The sequence below is a fragment of the Botryllus schlosseri genome, chromosome 16 (genome assembly GCF_051294905.1).
Source record: "Botryllus schlosseri isolate E-star chromosome 16, Bs_hap1, whole genome shotgun sequence".
Taxonomy (NCBI): domain Eukaryota; kingdom Metazoa; phylum Chordata; class Ascidiacea; order Stolidobranchia; family Styelidae; genus Botryllus; species Botryllus schlosseri.
Genome location: NC_137251.1, coordinates 15,498,836 through 15,522,069, shown reverse-complemented (window position 1 = coordinate 15,522,069; position 23,234 = coordinate 15,498,836). Strand labels below are relative to the sequence as shown.

Sequence of the window (23,234 nt, the reverse complement as noted above, 5' to 3'; positions counted from 1 at the left end):
TCATCAAATTTAGCGCTCGACAAGCCGGTCAAAACTGGTCGTAAGATTGCCTTTGGACAAATGGAAAGTATGACGTAAACCAAATGCAGTCAGCCGTTCAATCTGGCTGTGCCCACACCATTTAGGACACCATGCTTTCACCCCTAATGGGTGGGCAGGAACCAGATTAAGAAACCTGCCTTTCAGAAACGCTCTTCTCGCTTGTAACGCGGTCCTGTTAACACAACACCATAAACAAAATACACTATTTGGCAGGCCGTGTTATTTTTGGCATATGCCAAAAATTGCTTATTTTTGGCATTTTCGAATTTTTATTTTTGGCAGTTTTGGCATCTGGCTCCTGAAATGCCAAAAATAACACGGCCTGCTGATCACCCCATCTTTATTGGTCCATTGTATTTGCACCACAAATCGGATACTGGAACGTATAAAGACTTTTTTAACCAGCTCGCAACATCTCTTGGTCCAGACTTCACTCGGTTAACCGTTGGTACTGATAACGAAATTGCTCTTCATACAGCCATCGAGAGCTCGTTTCCCAAGTGTACGCATATACTTTGCCTGAAGCATTTGAAGGAAAATCTTAATGAGAAGCTGCAAAATGGCATTGGAGTCAGCAAAGATCTGAGACTGAGTTTAGTCAAAAATGTTTTGAGTCTTCTCGACAGTGCCACGGAAGATGAGTTCGAACAACGTCAAAGTCAAGTGATTTCACGCTGCCATTCGGACTGTCCAAAGTTGATTCCATACCTTCAGAAACGAATGTTCAATTTGCTAAAAAACAAAGTTTGGAAAACTGGCAAGATATCTCCCGGAAACGCATATTGGACAAATAACAACAACGAAAGTATGAACCATGTATTTAAACGACTTACTGGTTGGAAACTTGAAAAGATTCCAGAACTGATTGACACCTTGCACACGGCAGTTTCGACGCAATATGTTGATGCTCGGAGAATGCGTTTCAACCGTCAACACGAAATCTTTCGTCTTTTCGCGCTCACAACAGGCAAATGCCATAAACATTTGTTAGATAATCTTGCTTGCTCGAAAATAATCGAGGTGACAGGTTTCTTGTCTTCGGTAGACGCAGTCCACACTTCATTTGGGGGCCTTGGAGTCAAATGATAAGTTCACTGACAGAGCACTATCTGACACCAATGGAATGCGAAATGGTGTACTTTTTTGCCAGCGTACCCACGCCCGGTCGTGTATTTTCCTCGCGAATCCTACACTGGAATGTATAAAGACTTCGACGTTCATTCAATTCAACGTAGGCCTAATAATATAAATAATATGATTAGTTATAAATAATTTGCGTTTGTGGCCATGCAATCTTCAGGTCTTCCCGTCAAGAATCGCGTAGTATGTAGCGAGATAGTCGAAGTGCTTGAGTAGCCGAGTGCAGGTCAAGTCAATACCAATAAGATTGATTCAAGTCGAGTCACCAAAAATCCTGTCATTACATTACCCTAGTTTCGGCCCCCGAGCGGCATCGTCGGCAATGTCGGAATTGTCGGCAATGGCGGCATTGTCGGCAATGTCGGCATTGTCGGCAATGTCGGCATTGGCGACATTGGTGACATAGCCGACATTGGTGACATTGGTGACATTGGTGACATTGGCGACATTGGCGACATTGACAAAATAGATAGACGTCGACATTGGCGACATTGGTGACATTGGTGACATTGGCGACATTGGCGACATGTACAAATCAACGACACCCATTGTATCGCCTTTTTGTGTAGTATTGAAGTGATAAAATCGCTAATAAACCGAACCGAACGTGAAAACTGAAAAGGTATCTTGAATCCATCCAGATCCGAAAGATTCAAGTCGAAATACAAACAATTACTACTAAGTAAATACTATAGTCCATCCTCAAAATTACCGGACCACGACCTGACCAGCTATCGATCTCGCCTTCCATGACATGCAGCACCGTAACTGCCGCACCCCAACCCCCAATTGGGGGGGGGGGGCGACCTCGAAGGGGGCCCAAAATTATTTCGTGAATTAGCATAAATCATAGAGTATTTTTAGAAAATTTATGCAATTTTTTCAAAATTTTTTCGCGAATTCAAGTAGCCATTTAGGCTATTTATATTATTGGGTATTGGGCCATTACCGCGCCACGACCCACCAAGACATACAATCAAGTGTTAGGCCATATAACATGTGACTCCAAGAAGTGTGCCAGAACGATCGGCAGCGAGAAAACCTTGGCCGAAAAGGTCTATCTCTATGCCCTTATGCTGACCGAAGACTTCACTATATATACAAAATACATATAGGTTTAATTGTCCATAGGCGCCTAAATGACTGGCGCCGAATGTTCCTGATGTCTTTGCAATCTGAACCTCACAAGACAAAGTACCATCCCGCTGGGAAAAATTTTAAGCCAGTGAAGAAATACCAATTTGAAATCGTGTGCGTCTCTTAATTAGTTTAGAAGCCTACGTTTGGGCGATTCTATATTTTTCGACATATAGCAGACTGGAAGTCACGAAATAACATCATGTAACGAAGTCATATTAACGGGTCCGCCCGCCCGAAGATGTTCAATTATTATTTACGGCCCTACCGTTTTCAAGAAACTTCACTCAGCTCTACCGGTAAATCTAATTACGTGAGTAGAGAGGACAATAAATTGATAGCATAATATATATGCGCAATCGCCAATCTGATTGACCGATTTTATCATAAATTATCGAAAATTTTCGCGCTTCGCGCTGGCTCACAATACAGTACAGATGATTTCGTGACAAACGCGAACAACGTGATGGGAGGGGTCGTTTCATCGCCCTATAGGAGCCCAAGACCCACGTTTTTGGGGGCCTGACGAGGTGCTGTTTCGTTCCTGCCAACGGCGATACGCCCGAAGATGTATAATTATTATTGAGTGGTCCTACCTTTTCAAACACACCTCACTCAGCTCTACCGGCAAATCTGACTACGTGAGCAGAGAGAAGATAAAAATTGATAACAATATATATGCAATTCCCGATCATACTGACCGATTCAGTCATGAATTCTAGAAATTTCCCGCGCTTCGCGCGCTTAGGCGACAAAAACTGATTCGACTACAACAACTCCCAACGAATTTGATAAACAGCGGTAAACAAGGTATCGCGCTGGAGGAGGGTCTGGGGGCGAAGCCAAAGCGGAAGGCGAAGCCCCCCAGAAGTTCGGTCTAGAACCCTATGGGGGCCCAAGACCAAAGTATTTTTTTTTGGGGGGGGTGGGGAGGGGGGCTGACGAAGCGCTGTTACGGCCCTGATGACATGCCACCCATTTTGTCGCGGTCCGCGGTAACCTTGAGCATGGACTAGTATTCATCTAGTAGTAATTGCTTGTATTTCGACTTGAATATGGACATGCTCGTCGACTGTCGGATGGCCGGAAGGATAGGCCTGCTGTTCCACGACTACATACTATCTCTTTTACTTTTCATTCAGTGTGCAATGTGCATCGATCGCCTGGGCCAAGGTGGGTGTCTGATTCCATAAACTACTCCAAGTCGCTCCGACACCATCCTATCCTTTCATTGTATCGCTTTTTTTGTGGAGTATTGAACTGATAAAATTTCTAATAAATCAATGATGAAGATGATAAGACTCGGTGTAGGAACGCGCACTGCCGCGATCGAGAGCGCAGAATGGTCGGGGATTTCCCTATTTCTCTGCGCTGCAATCTGCAATGCCATTGTTCAGCATTCAGCAAGAGCGCAACTATAAAAATTAGCGCAACTGTGCAATTCTACGTGGTTATGCATGCATTCGTTCCGATATATAGGCTGTAGTCTTTCTTCTCTACAGTTCTAGTTGACCAGTATTTTATAATGTGTAATAGATGTTTTATGAAAATGTATATTAAAGTTCTTTAGCCGCCTGTAGCCCAAAAAGTCTCATTAAGATTACCCAGTGTTGTAACCTGATCTGATCGCTCATAGGTGCCGAATATTGCATTCCACAAGCTTGGTATGAGACAGACGGAAGCGTAGAACGTTTTTAAGTGGCCATTGTCGAAAATATATATTTTAGCAGGCGCCTGAAAGATCTCGCACATGGGTAGATGTAAGATGTAACAAGTTACATTGCAGTATCATGTTGTGACGGGTGACGGCGACCCGTTAACCGTTTAGAAGATACCAAAAAATCCGCGTTTAGGTCCAGGCTTGGATCACTGGCTACCTACAGGGGCTTGAAAGAGATTGACATTCTAACAACACAAATTTTTCTTATATCTTACTGCAAATTTCCTTGATTCATTTAAAAAGTGAACCAACATCTTACTTCTGGCATTTTTAGCAGCCGCCCTTGCAATGAATTTCAAACTATCACCCAAACTCTGCAACCAACAAGATAACCTAACAGATAATACTCAATTTTACAGGCCTGTGTATACCTAATTCTTCAGCTGAATAACGGCTGCCCGAGCAAGGCACTGAAGAATGGCAGATAATAACTTGGAAAGCAATGAAGATCGCAGGCGGAAAGCGGCCGTTGCATTTTTAAGTAACATTCCTGTTGATTTCAAGTCATTTTGCGAGTCGTGCCGTGGAAGAAGGCCTCGCAGCAGTCGAAATTCTGATAATACGCGAGATGACAATTCCTATGCAGACGCATCTACTGCTAATCTAGAAGTACCCTGCGAATCTGAAATAATTCAGTCGCGGAACGTAGTAGCATTAACAGGACGGACCAAATTCTCGAAAGCATCATTCAAAATGGGTGTTTTGAAGCCAAGAGTTTTGCTGCAGAAACGGATTTTCTTTGTAGACAAAGTTGGCGATATTCCTATTTCTGTCCTCAGCGTAATAGGGTACCGCAAGGAGGGTAAATTAGTGGCGTCATCAGCTGGGAACATCTCAATGAGACGCCGATCGAAGCTCACGTCCAGTAGTCAAGGCGCTGGCACTAAAATCATAAACTCCGAAGATGCGTTGAAGATTGATGGTGTCCAAGTACCAGGTGAAGAGGAGGAGGTATCATACAAATCATTGCTGGAAAACTCTTCTGAAAACAGCATCCAACTTCAACCGTTTTCGGAGTTGGAGAATCCAGAATGGAAATCCGGTAGCCATCGAACCGTCTTAACGTTTCCCAGTTATATGGTCAGTGTTCTGGACTACGCCAAGCCCACAGAATTAAAAAAAGACCTGAATAACCGCTTTAAAGAGAAATATCCGAAAGTTAACATCACACTTTCCAAATGTAGATCCTTGAAACAAGCTATCCAGAGAATAGCACTTTCACAAAATATTGATCATACTGCCATATCAAGAGCATTGCTTTATTTTGACTATCTGGTAATGAGCGGAAAAGTTGTTAAAGCGAACCGACGGTACTGTGCAGGCGTATGTTTGCTTTTGTCAACAAAAATCAATAGTGATTTGAAAATAGCTGAGATTTCTAAATTAATTGCCGCTATTGAGCATGGTCTACGAATTGGTCGCCATGAGCTGGTGCTGTTCGAGTTCCCCGTGTTGGCGGCATTGAAATTTTCTTTGATCAGTTTCCCTGTACCTTGATTCTACGATTATCCACAAATGTTCAACTACAAATTTTTATATCTGGTTTCAACTTGAATGAAATTATATTCTACTGTTGTTGAATAGCAAGTTGGCTTTGGATCATGATTTTTTTCGGCAGGGAAACCTTTGTTCAGTGTAGTTGCTGATACTGACTCCATCATAGTAATATATAACACTCTGTGTCAGTAAAGGAGATGTCACTCATTATCCTCACCCAAACTATTTGAAAGCAGAGGTGGTAACAGAGTAGTTATATTTTTCAGAGCAATTTAAGGTTTTGTCTTCCTACTTTACTCAATTGGTTATGCTTTTAGACTAGCTTACTACCTACTGCTCTTTAACACTTAATAAAGTAGATTTTGGATATATTTGCAACACCTTTATAAGTGAAATTATTATATCAACTTGGTGACATTTCACCTATTTGTAGTGTCAGTTTGCGTTAGCCATGAAGATGCATCCTGCAATTTCAATGGTCATATCCGATCAAACACTATAATTATGTGTGCAGCTCCCTGACCAAATCTAATTTTCTAAACTAATCTAGTAATTTTGAGAATTCCATTTTCTACTTCCAGTTTCACTTCTGCTTGCAAGTTGTAGCAATACATAAGATAGAAATTTTTCACACACACATTTATGACTCAACTAAGTCATTTGACTCCAAACTTGGACCGCCAAGACAGGTATTTCTTGCAACTTCAAAGAGTAGTAAGCTACCACCACAATATTGGTATTTCGTCTGTTTGTACTGGTGTTAGTACACACATTCATGACTCAAGTCGCGTTGTTTAGTGACTCGAGTCATTACGCATGACTCAGCTAAGTCATTTGACTCGAAACTCGGACCGCCAAGACAGGTATTTGAAACATCGAAGAATAGTAAGCTACCACCAAAATACTGGTATTTTGTCTATTTGTACTGGTGTTAGTAAAATTGCGCTAGAGACCATGTAAAATGAGGGAAGTTAGTATATTGTGAATACGAGCATTCAATATCACCTAAATACAGTTGTAAAAAGTAAGTTGAACAGGATTCAACTCGAAAATGAACAGTTAACACAATGACTTTGATCTCAGGCTCGAACCCTGACCTTGGTGGTGAAGTGAAAATGACTGGACTTGATTCGAGTAAAAACTATAAAACTAAAATGACTAGTGACTTGGTTACACCGAAATTTATCATCTGTGATCAATCCGACATGTGCTCGAATTCCAAATTAGTAAGAATTGGTGCGTTCGGTAACACGACAGGACTCCAGTATAGAGAAATTTTCGTGCTAACGAAGGTTGATGACTGATTTCAAATTTACCCTTTCTTCTAGTCTCCGACTTCGTCCAGTTTTAGGAAACCTAGATTTCAAGTGCAATAGGTATGTGTAACGTATAAATATGGACTTTCACTGTAGTACTGAAGTAGGGCTAGTATACATTTTCAATCTTGATTGATCACTCTGATGACCACTCTAAACTGCGCACTGAAGACCACTCTACATTCAAGCTGATTGATTTTTCAATAATGAGACAATGTTACACAAATGTTTTTTATGCTGTCAGCACACATACATAGATGAGGATGTAAATACAGCAGGTACGGTACAGATGGATTTCAATTCTAACCTTTGCATCTAAACAAGCTAGGAAACAAAATGGGTAACTGTGCAAGCAACCACAGGGTATAACATGGCAGCTAAATAGTATGCTGAAACACCGTAGACGAGAAAGAGTATTCCAACATAATTACAATTTCTAAATGGATCTACATCTGTTTTGACTAGAATGCCAAGTTTACGGAAATATGTACGAATCAGCTGACTGTTTGTATCGCCATGAACTTGGCCCAAGACGAATGTCATCGATTAACCAAATCCAATTCATATCAGGTAGCTGAAATGTACAATAGTGTGTGTTTATAGGAGCTGTGCATCTCATAGAATAAAGATTTGCATGTCCGTTGCGAACCAACCCGAAACGTAGCCATCAAAATGCAGAAAAAGTAAAGTAACGTGCAGACCCAAAAATATTCGTGCAAAAGAGCTTTTTCGTGACAGTAATTTGAATCTATTCTTATACTCCATGATTATGAAAAATAACGATATATATATACACGTATATAAGAAGCTAACAGCTATAAACATAGAATTACATAAACGATGAAGAACGCGGTTACCAACAAGAGTAAAATCGTTTCAGTACGGTGATTTGAAAGCTAAAAACCAACACCAGTAAATCACACCAGCAAAAAGGGCTCACTTATTGCACAACCCAGGCTATTATTGCTTCACAATAAAACTCTTGATGACAGTAACTAGTGAGATTGCGGGAATGGAAACAGAAATGAATATCATAGTCAGGGGAGCGTAACAGAACTATCATTATGTGTGAGGTCAAATTCGAAAACTCAACACATCGATAATATATCCTCCATGAACTTTAATGAGAAACAGGTTTATTTTATTCAGTCTGAAAATGGTTTATACCTCACATTTCAGGCCTTTAGTTGAAAATGAATGTAACATCAGCAGTCTGATGAAATGTGATCCCATTTTGAACACGGGTGGTCCAAGATTGGTGTACCAAAGCTTCAAATTTCATCTCCGATATGTGGAATGCGGTGTGCTTTCGCCCACTTTTTCGGTAGTGGCAGAAAACTGTTTACTGTGCTTGTGGAGCAGTGTTCGATATCTACATACGGATATGGGAATGCCAAACGCACAAGCATGCTACTTCTAGAAAATATTAATAACAAATCTAAAGTTTGTTTGTATTTGAGTATCCACGAGTAGCGTGCAAATAAAACCCTTTTTCCACATCAACGACCACCCGGCCTACAAATATCTTGTGCCAGTCATCGAAAACTTCATGAGGTTGTCATTTGTGGGTTGGGTATAGGAAATTTGTAAAGACGAGGACCGCATTTGGCAGGATTTGTTTATAAAACGAATTGCAACACATGATCAAGCCCGGAATCATTTAAAAGTTAGACATGTTCGTAGATTTTCACACATCTACACCCGGAATTTTAGCATGTAGCAACCCCCAAGTGATTCGTTGAAAATAAACATACAAAACGATGTGTCCTAGCAACACCATACCATACTAAGATACTATCTACCATTAAAAGGGTCGGTCTGAAAAATTTCTCATTCTGGGATTTTCCAAGGCTATGCATGACTATTCCTAAGGGATTATCCAAAGCAGCCAGTCCTCGGACTATACACAATAGGCTCGGGACACGCACTGAATAATTCATCACATTTCCACTGAAATTCCGAGGATCAATAGCAAGTTGACTTGATAATGAGTAGTGTGGTCCAAGCGCTTTAGAGCTCTTATAGAGAAACAGCCAAGCTAAACACAATCTCAGTTCTGAGCACAACACTAGAAAATTGCCCTTTGACACTGAATTATTCACATACTCCGAATTCAGCTTTAACAATAAGATGCTCGATACCAAAGTCAGTGAAATATGATCATTCCCAGGACAAGGTACAATACTGGTCACCGATCGACACCATCATTTAGTATCAAATGAGGTTTCTCACGAATTACTGAAATTCCAAGAGAAAGTTAGGAATTCCATTGGATCGAATTGCCGGTTTCCATTTCAATCCAATATTGGAAACACAATCGTTTACGGAAAGAGTTGTACTTATCACAACCATGACAAAATATCTGACAAACCAGGACCATTTATAAATTTGACTAGAACCAATTTTCGAAAAATGATTTGCATTCCAGCCTCAACGCTTACCAGCACGCAAATCCACTTCACGGCCTTGTCCTAAAAGATTCTTAGAAAAATGTTTAATTGTTAACCATATTAAGCACTGCCAACGTATAACGAATCGAAATTGCATTCCTGTTTTATGTGGCGGTTGCTTCATAATGATTTAGGCAGATTTTCAACAGTTGCAATAGCAACGTCGCGTGTCACACATTAAAACATTAAAAACAAACCAAATGTCGTAAGCTCGTAACCGTCAAAGTGCGGTATCATATTCATAATCCTGATGGGCTTGCGAGTCGCGACTACATGCTATCGAGAGCAGCAAAGATTCCGGGAAATTGTCAATTCCGAGGAAAGCCTGAATTCAAGCATATCGAAATAAACCCACAATACTTTTGCCTGACAATCGTTAGGGGTAATAGTCAGCAACTAGACGAGAGTCAGCCGAAAATATTCGGGTTTATTTCAATGTGAATATATTATTCAATTGTGTATTGAAGTTCTGTACCTCCAAGAAGCTATTCATAATTAGTAACTAATGCATGAACCCATAAATATCGATTGCGAACGCTCCGGAGATAAATCTGTACCCAAGCAGTTTAGACCAATGACTGTCACATGAATCAAGATAACTCAAAAACCGGGGAGGTCCACAGCAGTTTAGACAAACGAATGTCAGGAGAGAACTCAAAAAAACCTTGGACAGCGTCACTACACGGAGGAACAACGCATTCCACGCACTATCTTGGCGGAAAAATTCACATCACAAGGTCTTTCGCTCGTGACGGTGTGAACAACATTTCGAGTACCGCAAAATTCCTACACATCTAGATCAGACACTATACGCTTCATATGAATAATTTCAACGAGGCCGCGGTATGCTATAGTACAAACCCCACCCAAAAGAGTCGTTACTTTAGGTCCGCAGTGACACATTTAACAGGCGCAGCTGCTAATTTCGTTATCGCCCGGGTCCTCCTTGAGACGGGTGCCCTTACTCGCGGCACTCGTCGGGTCAGCCTCGAGACTTTCCGACATCTTATCGCAGATCAAGTCGACCAGGCGTTCAAACACTTCCTTGACATTGATATTCTCTTTCGCGCTGGTTTCGAAGAATTCCATACCGAGCTGGTCGGCGAGCTGCTTGCCTCGTTCTGTGGTGACGGTTTTGTCTTCCAAGTCGCATTTGTTACCGACCAGTATCACCTGGGCGTTGTCCCACGAGTAGGTCTTGATTTGAGTGGACCAGTCGTTGACTTGGTTGAAGGAGTCTTCGTTTGAGACGTCGTACATTAGGATGAAGCCCATCGCGCCTCGGTAGTACGCTGTCGTTATGGTCCGGTATCGCTCCTGACCTGACAAGAGTGAGCAGCGGTGATTAAAGTAGAGGTAAAACAAAAGGGGGGAGAGGAATAATATTCTGAAAACAGACAATGTTCCTAATTCCAATAGATTAATCGGGTTAAATCTACGTACAAATGCCAATGCAACAAACATCAGATAATCTTATTCATGTTAACGTTTCTATATGCATAAACATGTCTAGGACATGTCAGAAGTACTGCAGAAAACGACACAAAATAACCGATGACACTACAGAACAGCCATTTTCAACAGCATATTCCGTCACCATGATACTGGCACACTTGGAAAACTAGATAATTCTAGTTCTAATAGACCAGTGGTTTCCAACCTTTTTGTCTTCATTCCCCACTTCAGATTTATTCCGAGTCTTCATTCCCCACTACCCAAAACTCCTATATACCCTTTAAAATAGGGTTACCATTTTTTTAGATCCTAAAATGAGGTCACTTTTTATAAATTCTGGTGATCTTACAACTTTTCGACTGATAGCATTGTGTTGCCTACAAAAAAGATCATCGCTTTGACTCGGCTCCCGTTTTTTTTTCGAAACTATGATGTTCGCTGCGCCGGAGTTGCATTTTTCGTTGCACTTAAATCATTGTTCAGAGAAAAAGAGGACAAATTCCAAAAAAAGAGGACATTTAGGCGTCCTCCGAGGACACTTTCAATTTATAATTTTCGATACAGTTAACTTGTAATGATGATCGCGCATGTGTCTCCGTAAATATGTAGACTATCCTGTATATAATGTTCAACAAATGCGTCTATACCCCATCAGAAACCATTGAATTCCCCACCGGTTGGGAGCCACTGTAATAGACTAATTAGAGTGAAATACCAGTAATGTAATGCAGATAAAATTTGTGAAATGTTTCCATACTCGAACTTCAATTCTAATCAAATTTCAGGTTTTACTTGAAATGCTGCAGGAGAGCTGTGCAGTGTGTAGCTATGTGGAACAAGTCAAAGTTGGGTACAGACATTTTCCTTTCTCATGCTTTTAAGAACGAACTCTGATTAGCTATGCACTGAAGTCAATGTTTGCTATATTTCTTAGAATTTAATTCAATTTTACAAGTCAGTAATTTTAACTCCCACCTAATTTGAAAAGAAAAACTGTAGCCATAATCCTAATTCTAATTTAATTTGTAGAAGCTGAAAAATTTCAAGTTGTTCAACTCTTGGATACAGCAGGGGCTCATCCGTCTAGTTGCCATGACCATGTTACATCCCAAACATACTTTCTGCTGCACGACATCAAAGAGTAAAACAAAAGTGCTTTTGCCTAGGAAACTGTCGAGTAGAAGTGGAGTACCATATTCAGTAGAAATACTGTATAAGCGGAAAAGATTCAAGTAATTGCCATCCTTATGAATTTGACAAAGGATTCAAACAGTCAGCAAGCAAGTCAGATTATAATCTGGGGGTACGGTAAAAAGAAAAATGCCAGCTATCGGATTACATTGTCAACTCTATGAAAAGAGTCCATTGATTCGGGAAATCACAACATTACTATGAATACCACTTCACGCTCAATGAACCACACCAAATATCTGCTAACAGTAACCGAACTAAAGTCAGCACAGAAAATGACAAACAGATTTTGCAGAGCTCTCATGACCTGATAACTTGGCACTGGCATTGCTTGATCAACTGGTGACACACCAGGTGGCCTTGGCGAAAATGACAGTAAATTTTCTTGGGAATCACTATTATAAATTAAATAAACTGTAACATATGGGATGTTGTTGCAAAACACATAAAATCGTCAATCAAACGGATTTCCATGCCATTAAACATGGCCATCAAATAATAAGGAAATTTATTGCTACCAATTCAAGAAATATAAACAGTGAAGATAGAAAATGGCCGTTATTCAAAGCAGATTATCCCAAGAATCAGTTTACAAGCAACTACCACATCAGTAGAACATAGAATCGATGCCTCATAGGAATTAGACAATGCAGCTTATGGGGAGTCCTATCACTATCGCAGTGTCATTTCAATACCTCAAATAAATATACTGAGTCGCAGGTGCAGGAAGGAAATCAAACTCGTGTTAGACAGATATCACATCAAATAAGATGATTCAAACATCTGATGTTCCGTTCAGAATTCATAATAAACTGTCTGGCTCAGTTCACTATATCTACAATTTTTAAGAATTGAGAATGCATTGTATACAAGTTGAGTCACGGAGCTTCCAGAGTGCCATAAACAAGGTGACGATGCTGATCTGTATACTATCAGATGTCAATACAAGATTTGCACCCAGCCCATAGAAAGAAACGAACCTTTGTAATTCAAAGCTTCCGGAGCTCTGTTCCTTAAAACTAATTCAAGTTCGTGAAAGAAAGAAGAGTACCGTAATCTGGCTGGATGGTAATTTGGGCAAGAAGTATTTGAATACAGATTCTTTTGTACGGCACTAAAATAAATTTTACTAAAATATATTTGTGACGAAAATATTATAAAGCCTTATTCTGGGGAGACACTCATTGGGGCAATCAGCATGAAACGAGGAATTTCAAGAAAGTTAGTGTATAACTGCATTGCAAACAACCGAACATGATATCAAAGACACAGATACAACATGAAACACAGGCAAACCGTGGTTTTAATATATTTTCGTTAGGAATATTAATAATATGCAGAATGCAATCGATCAAGGTACCATCACTGTAATACAGTGATTACTGAAGTGAGTCATCAATATTTCATCTCGGATAATATATTGGGGGGGCTATTGAAATTGATTTTTGTCCATAAAATCGATCGATTGCGCACAATTCAGCGAAGGTCACCTCAGTGGAATTGTCATGTGATAGCCAGCTAACATTGATCCTGTGATGTGTTCATTAGTGGCATTGGTCTGACGGATTCATCTGTCATCCTGATGAGGACAGTGTCAGACAGCATGTCCATTTCTTGCGCAAGTGGCATGCAGGCCTATACACTAATGCTCCGTTCACGGAAGTCAAGAGTTGCCTAATATAAAACACAAACTTGGTATAATTTCATTTAATCAAATGATAAGCGAATTGGTATCCTTGTGAAATTTCTCCTTGTTATCACTGTTCATGTATGAAATTATAAAATAGGTTCCTTGTGGTACAGAATTTGAATATTGCAACAAATAACATATTCATATTGTCAATTTATTCACTATAAGCTTTTCAACTGACCCTCGTCGGTAGTGGCCGTCAGTATAATACGGAGATTGCAATTCGAAATGTAAAGATGAAATAGGTAGTGTGACGTAAGAATGGTAAAATATCAAACAACAATAACGATAATAGATTTTCACTTCTTGCTCGTGGACGTAGTCTGTTTCATTCAAAGGTTCTCGAATCGACTATAATAAAACTCGAGCAACCGATTCTTTGTCGGCAAAAGGACCGACTCTATTTTTTCCGTGTATTTCATAAGTGTTGCGTCTCTGGCTATATATTATAGCTTATTTGTATTGCACTAATTGCATTTTTGCCTAACGCTGTCGTTTTGTGAATTCTCTCGTTGTTGTTGTTATACCATTCTTACGTCACACTACCTATTTCATCTTTACATTTCGAATTGCAATCTCCGTATTATACTGACGGCCACTACCGACGAGTGACAGTTGAAAAGCAAATAGTGAATAAATTGCAAATATGAATGTGTTGTTCGAAATTATAAAATTAGCCTGATGCCCTTATTCATGAATAAATGAATAGCATATCATCAAAACATCCTCTTCTAGTGATAGTGTATTCAACAGTAGGCTTATGAACCTCTACAAACAAGTAACTACGTAAAATAGCGGTTGCAATTTCGCCGAGACTTGATCTTGGACCTATTATTCGCGTAGGGATCAAGCTGCATTTTATTATCAACTCCTAGCATTTTTCCCTTCACAAAACACAATTAGTATCCATGTTAAACTACAAATGTCACAACTGTAATCTCAGTAGGCATACCGTACCTGTTTTAGTAATAAATTGCGCATGATGAGACGATTTGTTGCATTAAATGGATGATTTTCCTACATGATTATCATTTAATAACAATTGATGGAATGTCCACAGTGATTAAACATGCATTTGCAACCTTACCACAGCTTTGCGAACCATGTATAACAAAATGATAGCAGCAATTTTGGTCTATTAATATGATTCTGCGCATACGATATATATAGCCTATAGCAAATTACTGACGTAACAGGGACAAAACAGGAATTACAGTTGTTATAAGAACTATCGGTACTTTCACTGTGGAAACCATTGATAGGAAAGTGTCAAAACCACATGGAATAATATAGTGTTATAGATCAGACACTCATTCATGATCCATCTGGACCTAGAATATGTGAATAGGAAGCATGCTCAGTCAGTGCACACCTAATAAAACTCAATGATGAATGATTATTTAAAAAAATCATAAAAGACATGAAATGTCCTGGCTCAATTCTCTACAATGTCACCAAATTCGTGATATGGCAGGTCACTGCTATCATCGTAGCACGATTTTCATATAAACGGAAATAAAAAATGATTCATCATGAACATAAATATACAAAATGTGATAAATCTAGAATAGTAGGACTACTATAAGTAGTTTCTCGACTAAGATATAGCTGAATATACTAGCACTGTCGTTTTAAGTCAACAGAAATCACATCCACATAGATAAAGAAATCGATACGCATAAATTGCGATTATCAGCCGCGCCTATGTACCATTTTCAAAGTTCGTTAAGCAACACCCCGGACAGTTTCCGGAGGACCAATCTGGTTTTAATATACTCCAATGATCATAAACGTTGATATAAAGTAAATTATAACAATTCTAGGTCCGACACGATGTCCAACTATCACTTTGAAGTGGGCCTATCAATACGCATAAATTGCGATTAATAGCCGCGTCTATGTACCATTTTCAAAGTTCATTAAGCAACACCCCGGACAGTTTCCCGAGGACGAATATGGTTTTAATATACGCCAATGATCATAAAGGTGGATTTGAAAGTAAATTAAAATAATTCTAGGTCCGACACCATGTCCAACTATCACTTTGAAGTGGGCCTATCAGATGCGTAAATTGCAATTATCTGCTGCGCCTATGTACAATTTTCAAAGTTCATTAGGCAACACCCCGGACAGTTTCCCGAGGACCAATCTGGTTTTAATATACTCGAATGATCATAAACGTTGAAATAAAAGTAAATTAGAACAATTCTAGGTCCGACACGATGTCCAACTATCACTTTGAAGTGGGCCTATCAATACGCATAAATTGCGATTATCAGCCGCGTCTATGTACCATTTTCAAAGTTCATTTAGCAACACGCCGGACAGTTTCCCGAGGACGAATATGGTTTTAATATACGCCAATGATCATAAAGGTTGATTTGAAAGTAAATTAAAATAATTCTAGGTCCGACACGATGTCCAACTATCACTTTGAAGTGGGCCTATCAATACGCATAAATTGCGATTATCAGCCGCGTCTATGTACCATTTTCAAAGTTCATTTAGCAACACCCCGGACAGTTTCCCGAGGACCAATCTGGTTTTAATATACTCGAATGATCAAAAACGTTGAAATAAAAGTATATTAGAACAATTCTAGGTCCGATACGATGTCCAACTATCACTTTGAAGTGGGCCTATCAATACGCATAAATTGCGATTATCAGCCGCGTCTATGTACCATTTTCAAAGTTCATTTAGCAATACCCCGGACAGTTTCCCGAGGACGAATATGGTTTTAATATACGCCAATGATCATAAAGGTTGATTTGAAAGTAAATTAAAATAATTCTAGGTCCGACACCATGTCCAACTATCACTTTGAAGTGGGCCTATCAGATGCGTAAATTGCAATTATCTGCTGCGCCTATGTACAATTTTCAAAGTTCATTAGGCAACACCCCGGACAGTTTCCCGAGGACCAATCTGGTTTTAATATACTCGAATGATCATAAACGTTGAAATAAAAGTAAATTAGAACAATTCTAGGTCCGACACGATGTCCAACTATCACTTTGAAGTGGGCCTATCAATACGCATAAATTGCGATTATCAGCCGCGTCTATGTACCATTTTCAAAGTTCATTTAGCAATACCCCGGACAGTTTCCCGAGGACGAATATGGTTTTAATATACGCCAATGATCATAAACGTTGATATAAAAGTAAATTATAACAATTCTAGGTCCGACACGATGTCCAACTGTCACTTTGAAGTGGGCCTATCAATACGCATAAATTGCGATTATCAGCCGCGTCTATGTACCATTTTCAAAGTTCATTAGGCAACACCCCGGACAGTTTCCCGAGGACGAATATGGTTTTAATATACTCCAATGATCATAAACGTTGATATAAAAGTAAATTAGAACAATTCTAGGTCCGACACGATGTCCAACTATGATGGGATGATTGGGAAATTGCGCGTCACCAGAATCGTGTCAACATCAAAAGCAATAGCTCGTACGATATAGTAGTTTCCAAGGTCCAAATGTACTCGCGCAAAAAACGGACACAGCGCCGAGAAGGAATGGCACGTGCAACACCGCAGAGTTACCTTGTACTAGCCCCCAGTCGACCACGAATTTCGAAGTACAATTTTCGAAACCGGCCAATGACGTTACTGATAGCGTCGCGGAAAAGGGCCCTGCCTCACTAAATCCGACAGTTCCTTGGACTCGCAACACAACTGAAAACGGTAGCACGTACGATTGTAGCTACCAAGGCACAAATAAACCCGAACAAAAAACGGACACGCCGTCGCGAAGGATCAACACGCTCAACACCGCCGAGGTACCATCCAATAGCCAACAGTCAACATATTCGGACGTGCGATTTTCGCCACCAACCGTAGACACTGAAAGGAAGGACCCAGGCCCACCGAGTCAGGCGGTTCCTTGGATTCGTACCAGCACTCTCCAGGCCGCAGGCCATTTCAAAACCGACCTTTCACCGCAGCGATCGAGTGCAGTAGAAATCCAGGAGAGTTTCCACATCCCTGTCGGAGATTGGCAAATGCTTATCAAGAACAGGCATGATCATCAATTCGCCAAGGAGTCCGGATATGTAACTTATTTCTCGCAAAGAGTTTCCGAAGTTTACGATTGTTGTGTTCCATGTCTCCGAAAAAACTATCTTCGGCGACCAGAAAATGTTATGGAATTAAATAGTTGGTCTGCTAGTTACTATGAAGGACATGTAGCTATATACTGCGCTCACAAAACCTGCTGTGGCTGTGAAGTTGTCGGGGAGATACTAATTTATTCGTCATTGAATGACGTCGATTGTCGGCTAATCATGAGTGGTAATAGGAATCATGATAAATCGTGTGTTCGGAGTCGAAGAGTCGGCAAACAACTCGGGGAAAAATTGGCTTATGACTTGGCATCAAATTCGGCATCGAAGGTTTATAGGAATCTCTACGGATCTTTGAGTGACACTGAGAGGATTCATGGATCTCATTCTTTTGTCCCCGCGCAAGGAGTGTTGCGCAATATGAAATATAAATTAAATTTAACTGAGACTTACTGCAAAAACTGGATGGTGAACATGGACCTTTTACAAATTCGTTATCGCAACGAAGGATCTCATTTCATTCGATTTTGGTCCGGAAAGCCTCGACAAGCGACACTCCTCAGTGAAAATCAGATAAAAATATACCAAGACATTGCACCTTACGATTCATTATATCTTGATGCAACCGGCGGCATTACTCAAAATAAGGAAGATGATGAGGGTAAATTCCAGATTTATACCATGTTGGTAAGGAATCCCTATCCAGGAGGGCCAACGATGCCGATCGTATCGCACATAACTCCCTTGCATGATACGGGGACAATTAGTCGATTTCTCAATCGATTTATTCAATATACGTGTAAAAATTCATTACCAGTCTTTCCGGCCATGTTGATAATTGACGGGAGTAAAGTATTGTGGAATGCTGCATTATCTCAGTTCTGCTCCGAAACAAGATGGCAATATTACGAACGGTGTTTCCGCATCGTCACCGGAGTTGCATCGGCAGAGGATTTCAGGAAGACAATTGTACACAACTGCTTTAGTCATTCCATGAAAGCAGCAAAAATCCTCTGTCGTAAGCATTATGATACAAAACTGTGCTTCACGGCGATGTGCTGGATTCATAGTCTCTTTGTCTGCAAGACACTCAGCGAGTTGGATAACATGGTTCATAGCATTTTTGAGGTGTTGCTCTGCCCATATTTGGTGGATTCTGTTCAAAATCATTTTAACATCCTGCACAAACACCATGGAGCTATCTGCTCCAGCTCGTGCTTGCAAGTAGGTCCACCTAATGAGGCAGAATGCGCATCGGATGCAGATGATACAATATTTCAACTCGGTCTGAAAACCATTGATTACAGGCAAGAAAGCAGATCGCCATTTTACAGAAGATATCATACCCTTATGAAAAAGCATTCCGCACACCAAAAGTCGTTACAGGACCAAAATGCATGGTCTGAATTCTACTGTTTGTATATGATTGAAGAATTGTGAATTGTCCGGGGTGTTGCTTAATGAACTTTGAAAATGGTACATAGGCGCGGCTGATAATTACTATTTAGGCGTATTGATAGGCCAACTACAAAGTGATAGTTGGACATCATGTTGGACCTAGAAATGTCCTAATTTACTTTCAAATCAACCTTTATCATCATTGAAGTATATTAAAACCATATTCGTCCTCGGGAAACTGTCCGGGGTATTGCTAAATGAACTTTGAAAATGGTACATAGACGCGGCTGATAGTCGCAATTTAGGCCTATTGATAGGCCGACTGCAAAGTGATAGTTGGACATCATGTCGGACCTAGAAATGTCTTAATTTACTTTCAAATCAACCTTTATGATCATTGGCGTATATTAAAACCATATTCGTCCTCGGGAAACTGTCCGGGGTATTGCTAAATGAACTTTGAAAATGGTACATAGACGCGGCTGATAATCGCAATTTATGCGTATTGATAGGCCCACTTCAAAGTGATAGTTGGACATGGTGTCGGACCTAGAATTGTTCTACTTTACTTTTATATCAACGTTTATGATCATTCGAGTATATTAAAACCAGATTGGTCCTCGGGAAACTTTCCGGGGTGTTGCTTAATGAACTTTGAAAATGGTACATAGGCGCAGCAGATAATTGCAATTTACGCATCTGATAGGCCCACTTCAAAGTGATAGTTGGACATGGTGTCGGACCTAGAATTATTTTAATTTACTTTCAAATCAACCTTTATGATCATTGGCGTATATTAAAACCATATTCGTCCTCGGGAAACTGTCCGGGGTATTGCTAAATGAACTTTGAAAATGGTACATAGACGCGGCTGATAATCGCAATTTATGCGTATTAATAGGCCCACTTCAAAGTGATAGTTGGACATGGTGTCGGACCTAGAATTGTTCTACTTTACTTTTATATCAACGTTTATGATCATTCGAGTATATTAAAACCAGATTGGTCCTCGGGAAACTTTCCGGGGTGTTGCTTAATGAACTTTGAAAATGGTACATAGGCGAGGCTGATAATCGTAATTTATGCGTATTGATAGACCCACTTCAAAGTGATATTTGGACATGGTGTCGGACCTAGAATTGTTCTACTTTACTTTTATATCAACGTTTATGATCATTCGAGTATATTAAAACCAGATTGGTCCTCGGGAAACTGTCCGGGGTGTTGCCTAATGAACTTTGAAAATTGTACATAGGCGCAGCAGATAATTGCAATTTACGCATCTGATAGGCCCACTTCAAAGTGATAGTTGGACATGGTGTCGGACCTAGAATTATTTTAATTTACTTTCAAATCAACCTTTATGATCATTGGCGTATATCAAAACCATATTCGTCCTCGGGAAACTGTCCGGGGTATTGCTAAATGAACTTTGAAAATTGTACATAGGCGCAGCAGATAATTGCAATTTACGCGTCTGATAGGCCCACTTCAAAGTGATAGTTGGACATGGTGTCGGACCTAGAATTATTTTAATTTACTTTCAAATCAACCTTTATGATCATTGGCGTATATTAAAACCATATTCGTCCTCGGGAAACTGTCCGGGGTATTGCTAAATGAACTTTGAAAATGGTACATAGACGCGGCTGATAATCGCAATTTATGCGTATTGATAGGCCCACTTCAAAGTGATAGTTGGACATGGTGTCGGACCTAGAATTGTTCTACTTTACTTTTATATCATCGTTTATGATCATTCGAGTATATTAAAACCAGATTGGTCCTCGGGAAACTTTCCGGGGTGTTGCTTAATGAACTTTGAAAATGGTACATAGGCGCAGCAGATAATTGCAATTTACGCATCTGATAGGCCCACTTCAAAGTGATAGTTGGACATGGTGTCGGACCTAGAATTATTTTAATTTACTTTCAAATCAACCTTTATGATCATTGGCGTATATTAAAACCATATTCGTCCTCGGGAAACTGTCCGGGGTATTGCTAAATGAACTTTGAAAATGGTACATAGACGCGGCTGATAATCGCAATTTATGCGTATTGATAGGCCCACTTCAAAGTGATAGTTGGACATGGTGTCGGACCTAGAATTGTTCTAATTTACTTTTATATCAACGTTTATGATCATTCGTGTATATTAAAATCAGATTGGTCCTCGGGAAACTGTCCGGGGTTTTGCTAATGAACTTTGAAAATGGTACATAGGGGCGGCTGATAATCGCAATTTAGGCCTATTGATTTCTTTATCTATGTGGATGTGATTTCTGTTGACTTAAAACGACAGTGCTAGTTTACTCAGCTATATCTTAGTCGAGAAACTACTTATAGTAGTCCTACTATTCTAGATTTATCACATTTTGTATATTTATGTTCATGGTGAATCATTTTTTATTTCCGTTTATATGAAAATCGTGCTACGATGATAGCAGTGGCAGGTCACAAGTATATGATGGAATCATGCAGATAATATCAATCACAGAAACCAGATTTATTGTATTGTAAAAGAATTAGCCTACCATAAATCTTGGAGATAAGGAGCTTTATACATACAACTTCAATGTATTATCAACTCACCGGCAGTATCCCAAATTTGCAATTTAACTCTTTTATCTTGGCGATATACAGTTTTCACTTTGAAATCGATGCCGACAGTGGATACAAACGCTGACGTGAAGGAGTCGTCGGCATACCTGAACAGGAACGATGTCTTTCCGACGCTACTATTCCCGATTATAAGCAGTTTAAACATATAATCAAAGTTCTGATCAACGGCATCCTGTTGCTGTTGAGTCTTAGCACCGTTGGAAGCAGCAGCCATCTTCGCCCGAAAGGTGTCTTCGCAACTCCGCAAACGAATTGAAAGAACGTATTATAAACTACGCCTCCCTTCTATGGCCAAGAAGAATGAAAAACGGGAGAAAATCAATAAACTACGGAATCCTAGCGCTAAAGCAGAGCAGACCAGATGCGACATCAAAATTCTAATCAATAGCAGCCAACTCACTTACGTAGTACGTAACGCTCCAATGCCTATCTGACCACTTTACAAACATTACAACACTGGAATCGAAATGTGCCGGCCTTATCCAAACAAAGTTTGTTCCTGATGGTATTTTCACTATTTTGGTCCAACGTGGTTGAGTTCAATATATCAACATGTCAAAAGGTAGACGGTTCTTCTCGTCTGAACCAAATGCTTTGAATACTCAATCGATATATAAATATACATAATGCGCGGATATTGAAGGCAGCGTCGTGAAAAATTCATAAGTTTTCAAAGCTATACGGGTACTTTATAATTCCTGCAATCGGGAAATTTTTAATGCATATGTTTAATGGTGTGATACCCAAAGGATGCGATAATGGATTACATTAGAAGTGTCACGGTGAATCTGAAATCGCATTCGCATCGCATGCATTCCAGTATGGAAAGCTCCTGAAAAATGCCTGCCCGCCCATTTAACAAACAAACTGAACTTGCTACGCCTAATAAGCCCACGCCTATGTCGATCGGTCATATCGAATTTATTGATTGCTTTTCTCAAACGCTTCCGTTTGGGGATTACAGTGTCACGAAAGTTCACAACTAAATCCAAGGATGGACGTGCCTTTCCGGTTGATAAAAACTGCTGCATTGGACAGCGTGGATGTTACATTTCATGCTGAATTTCATGAGGAAAATCCTATCTATCATTCGGCAAATCTAACAGATTATATTACTTCAGCAATAGCATATAGGCATTTGGAGTGACGAGCTCGCATCAGCTACACTAGGGCGTCACGTCCTCTTTTTTGACTTTTTTGAAAGTGTTCTCGGAGGGCACCCAAACATCCCTTTTTTGAGATTTTATCCTATTTTTGGGGAATTTTGCTTAAATATAGTTTAAAATTGGAGTGAGATACAGTAAATTAGCACCGAAGGCTATTTCGGGAGCTGGGCCCAAAAGTTCTTCTTTTTTTAGTCCACCGACCACGAAGTGGAAATAATTTACCATGTTTTTGGGATTTTCCTCCGGTATTGCAAGTCTGAAAATTTTGAAAAAGTGTCCTCTTTTCAGATTTTTAAAATATGGTAACCCTATAGGCTTACATCAGTAGGGC

General features: G+C 39.9%; 2 protein-coding genes and 1 long non-coding RNA gene across 3 annotated transcripts; 1 reads left to right on the top strand and 2 right to left on the bottom strand.

Annotated features, from left to right (window-relative positions):
• Positions 1 to 379: 379 nt before the first annotated feature.
• On the bottom strand, positions 380 to 958 carry LOC145458395 (uncharacterized). The gene is made up of 2 exons (XR_013921130.1): positions 876 to 958; positions 380 to 774 (listed from the first exon to the last, which is right to left on the bottom strand). It is a non-coding gene; the product is annotated as an uncharacterized LOC145458395 (long non-coding RNA).
• Positions 959 to 3,710: 2,752 nt separating this feature from the next.
• LOC145458434 (uncharacterized) lies at positions 3,711 to 5,626 on the top strand. Its single transcript, XM_080336797.1, has one exon. The coding sequence runs from the start codon at positions 4,457 to 4,459 to the stop codon at positions 5,534 to 5,536; it is 1,080 nt and encodes a 359-aa protein (XP_080192923.1). The 5' UTR covers positions 3,711 to 4,456; the 3' UTR covers positions 5,537 to 5,626.
• Positions 5,627 to 7,069: 1,443 nt separating this feature from the next.
• On the bottom strand, positions 7,070 to 22,126 carry LOC145458432 (ras-related protein Rab-3-like). The gene is made up of 2 exons (XM_080336796.1): positions 21,708 to 22,126; positions 7,070 to 10,624 (listed from the first exon to the last, which is right to left on the bottom strand). The coding sequence occupies exons 1-2, from the start codon at positions 21,949 to 21,951 to the stop codon at positions 10,206 to 10,208; spliced, it is 663 nt and encodes a 220-aa protein (XP_080192922.1). The 5' UTR covers positions 21,952 to 22,126; the 3' UTR covers positions 7,070 to 10,205.
• Positions 22,127 to 23,234: the final 1,108 nt, after the last annotated feature.

Bases quoted from the DNA above. Each gene is read 5' to 3' on its own strand.
- LOC145458434 (XM_080336797.1), top strand. From the start codon at position 4,457: ATGGCAGATAATAACTTGGAAAGCAATGAAGATCGCAGGCGGAAAGCG.
- LOC145458432 (XM_080336796.1), bottom strand. From the start codon at position 21,951: ATGGCTGCTGCTTCCAACGGTGCTAAGACTCAACAGCAACAGGATGCC. The intron at 10,625-21,707 runs GTGAGTTGATAA...CACTCTTGTCAG, and splicing joins GCAAATTTGGGATACTGCCG to GTCAGGAGCGATACCGGACC.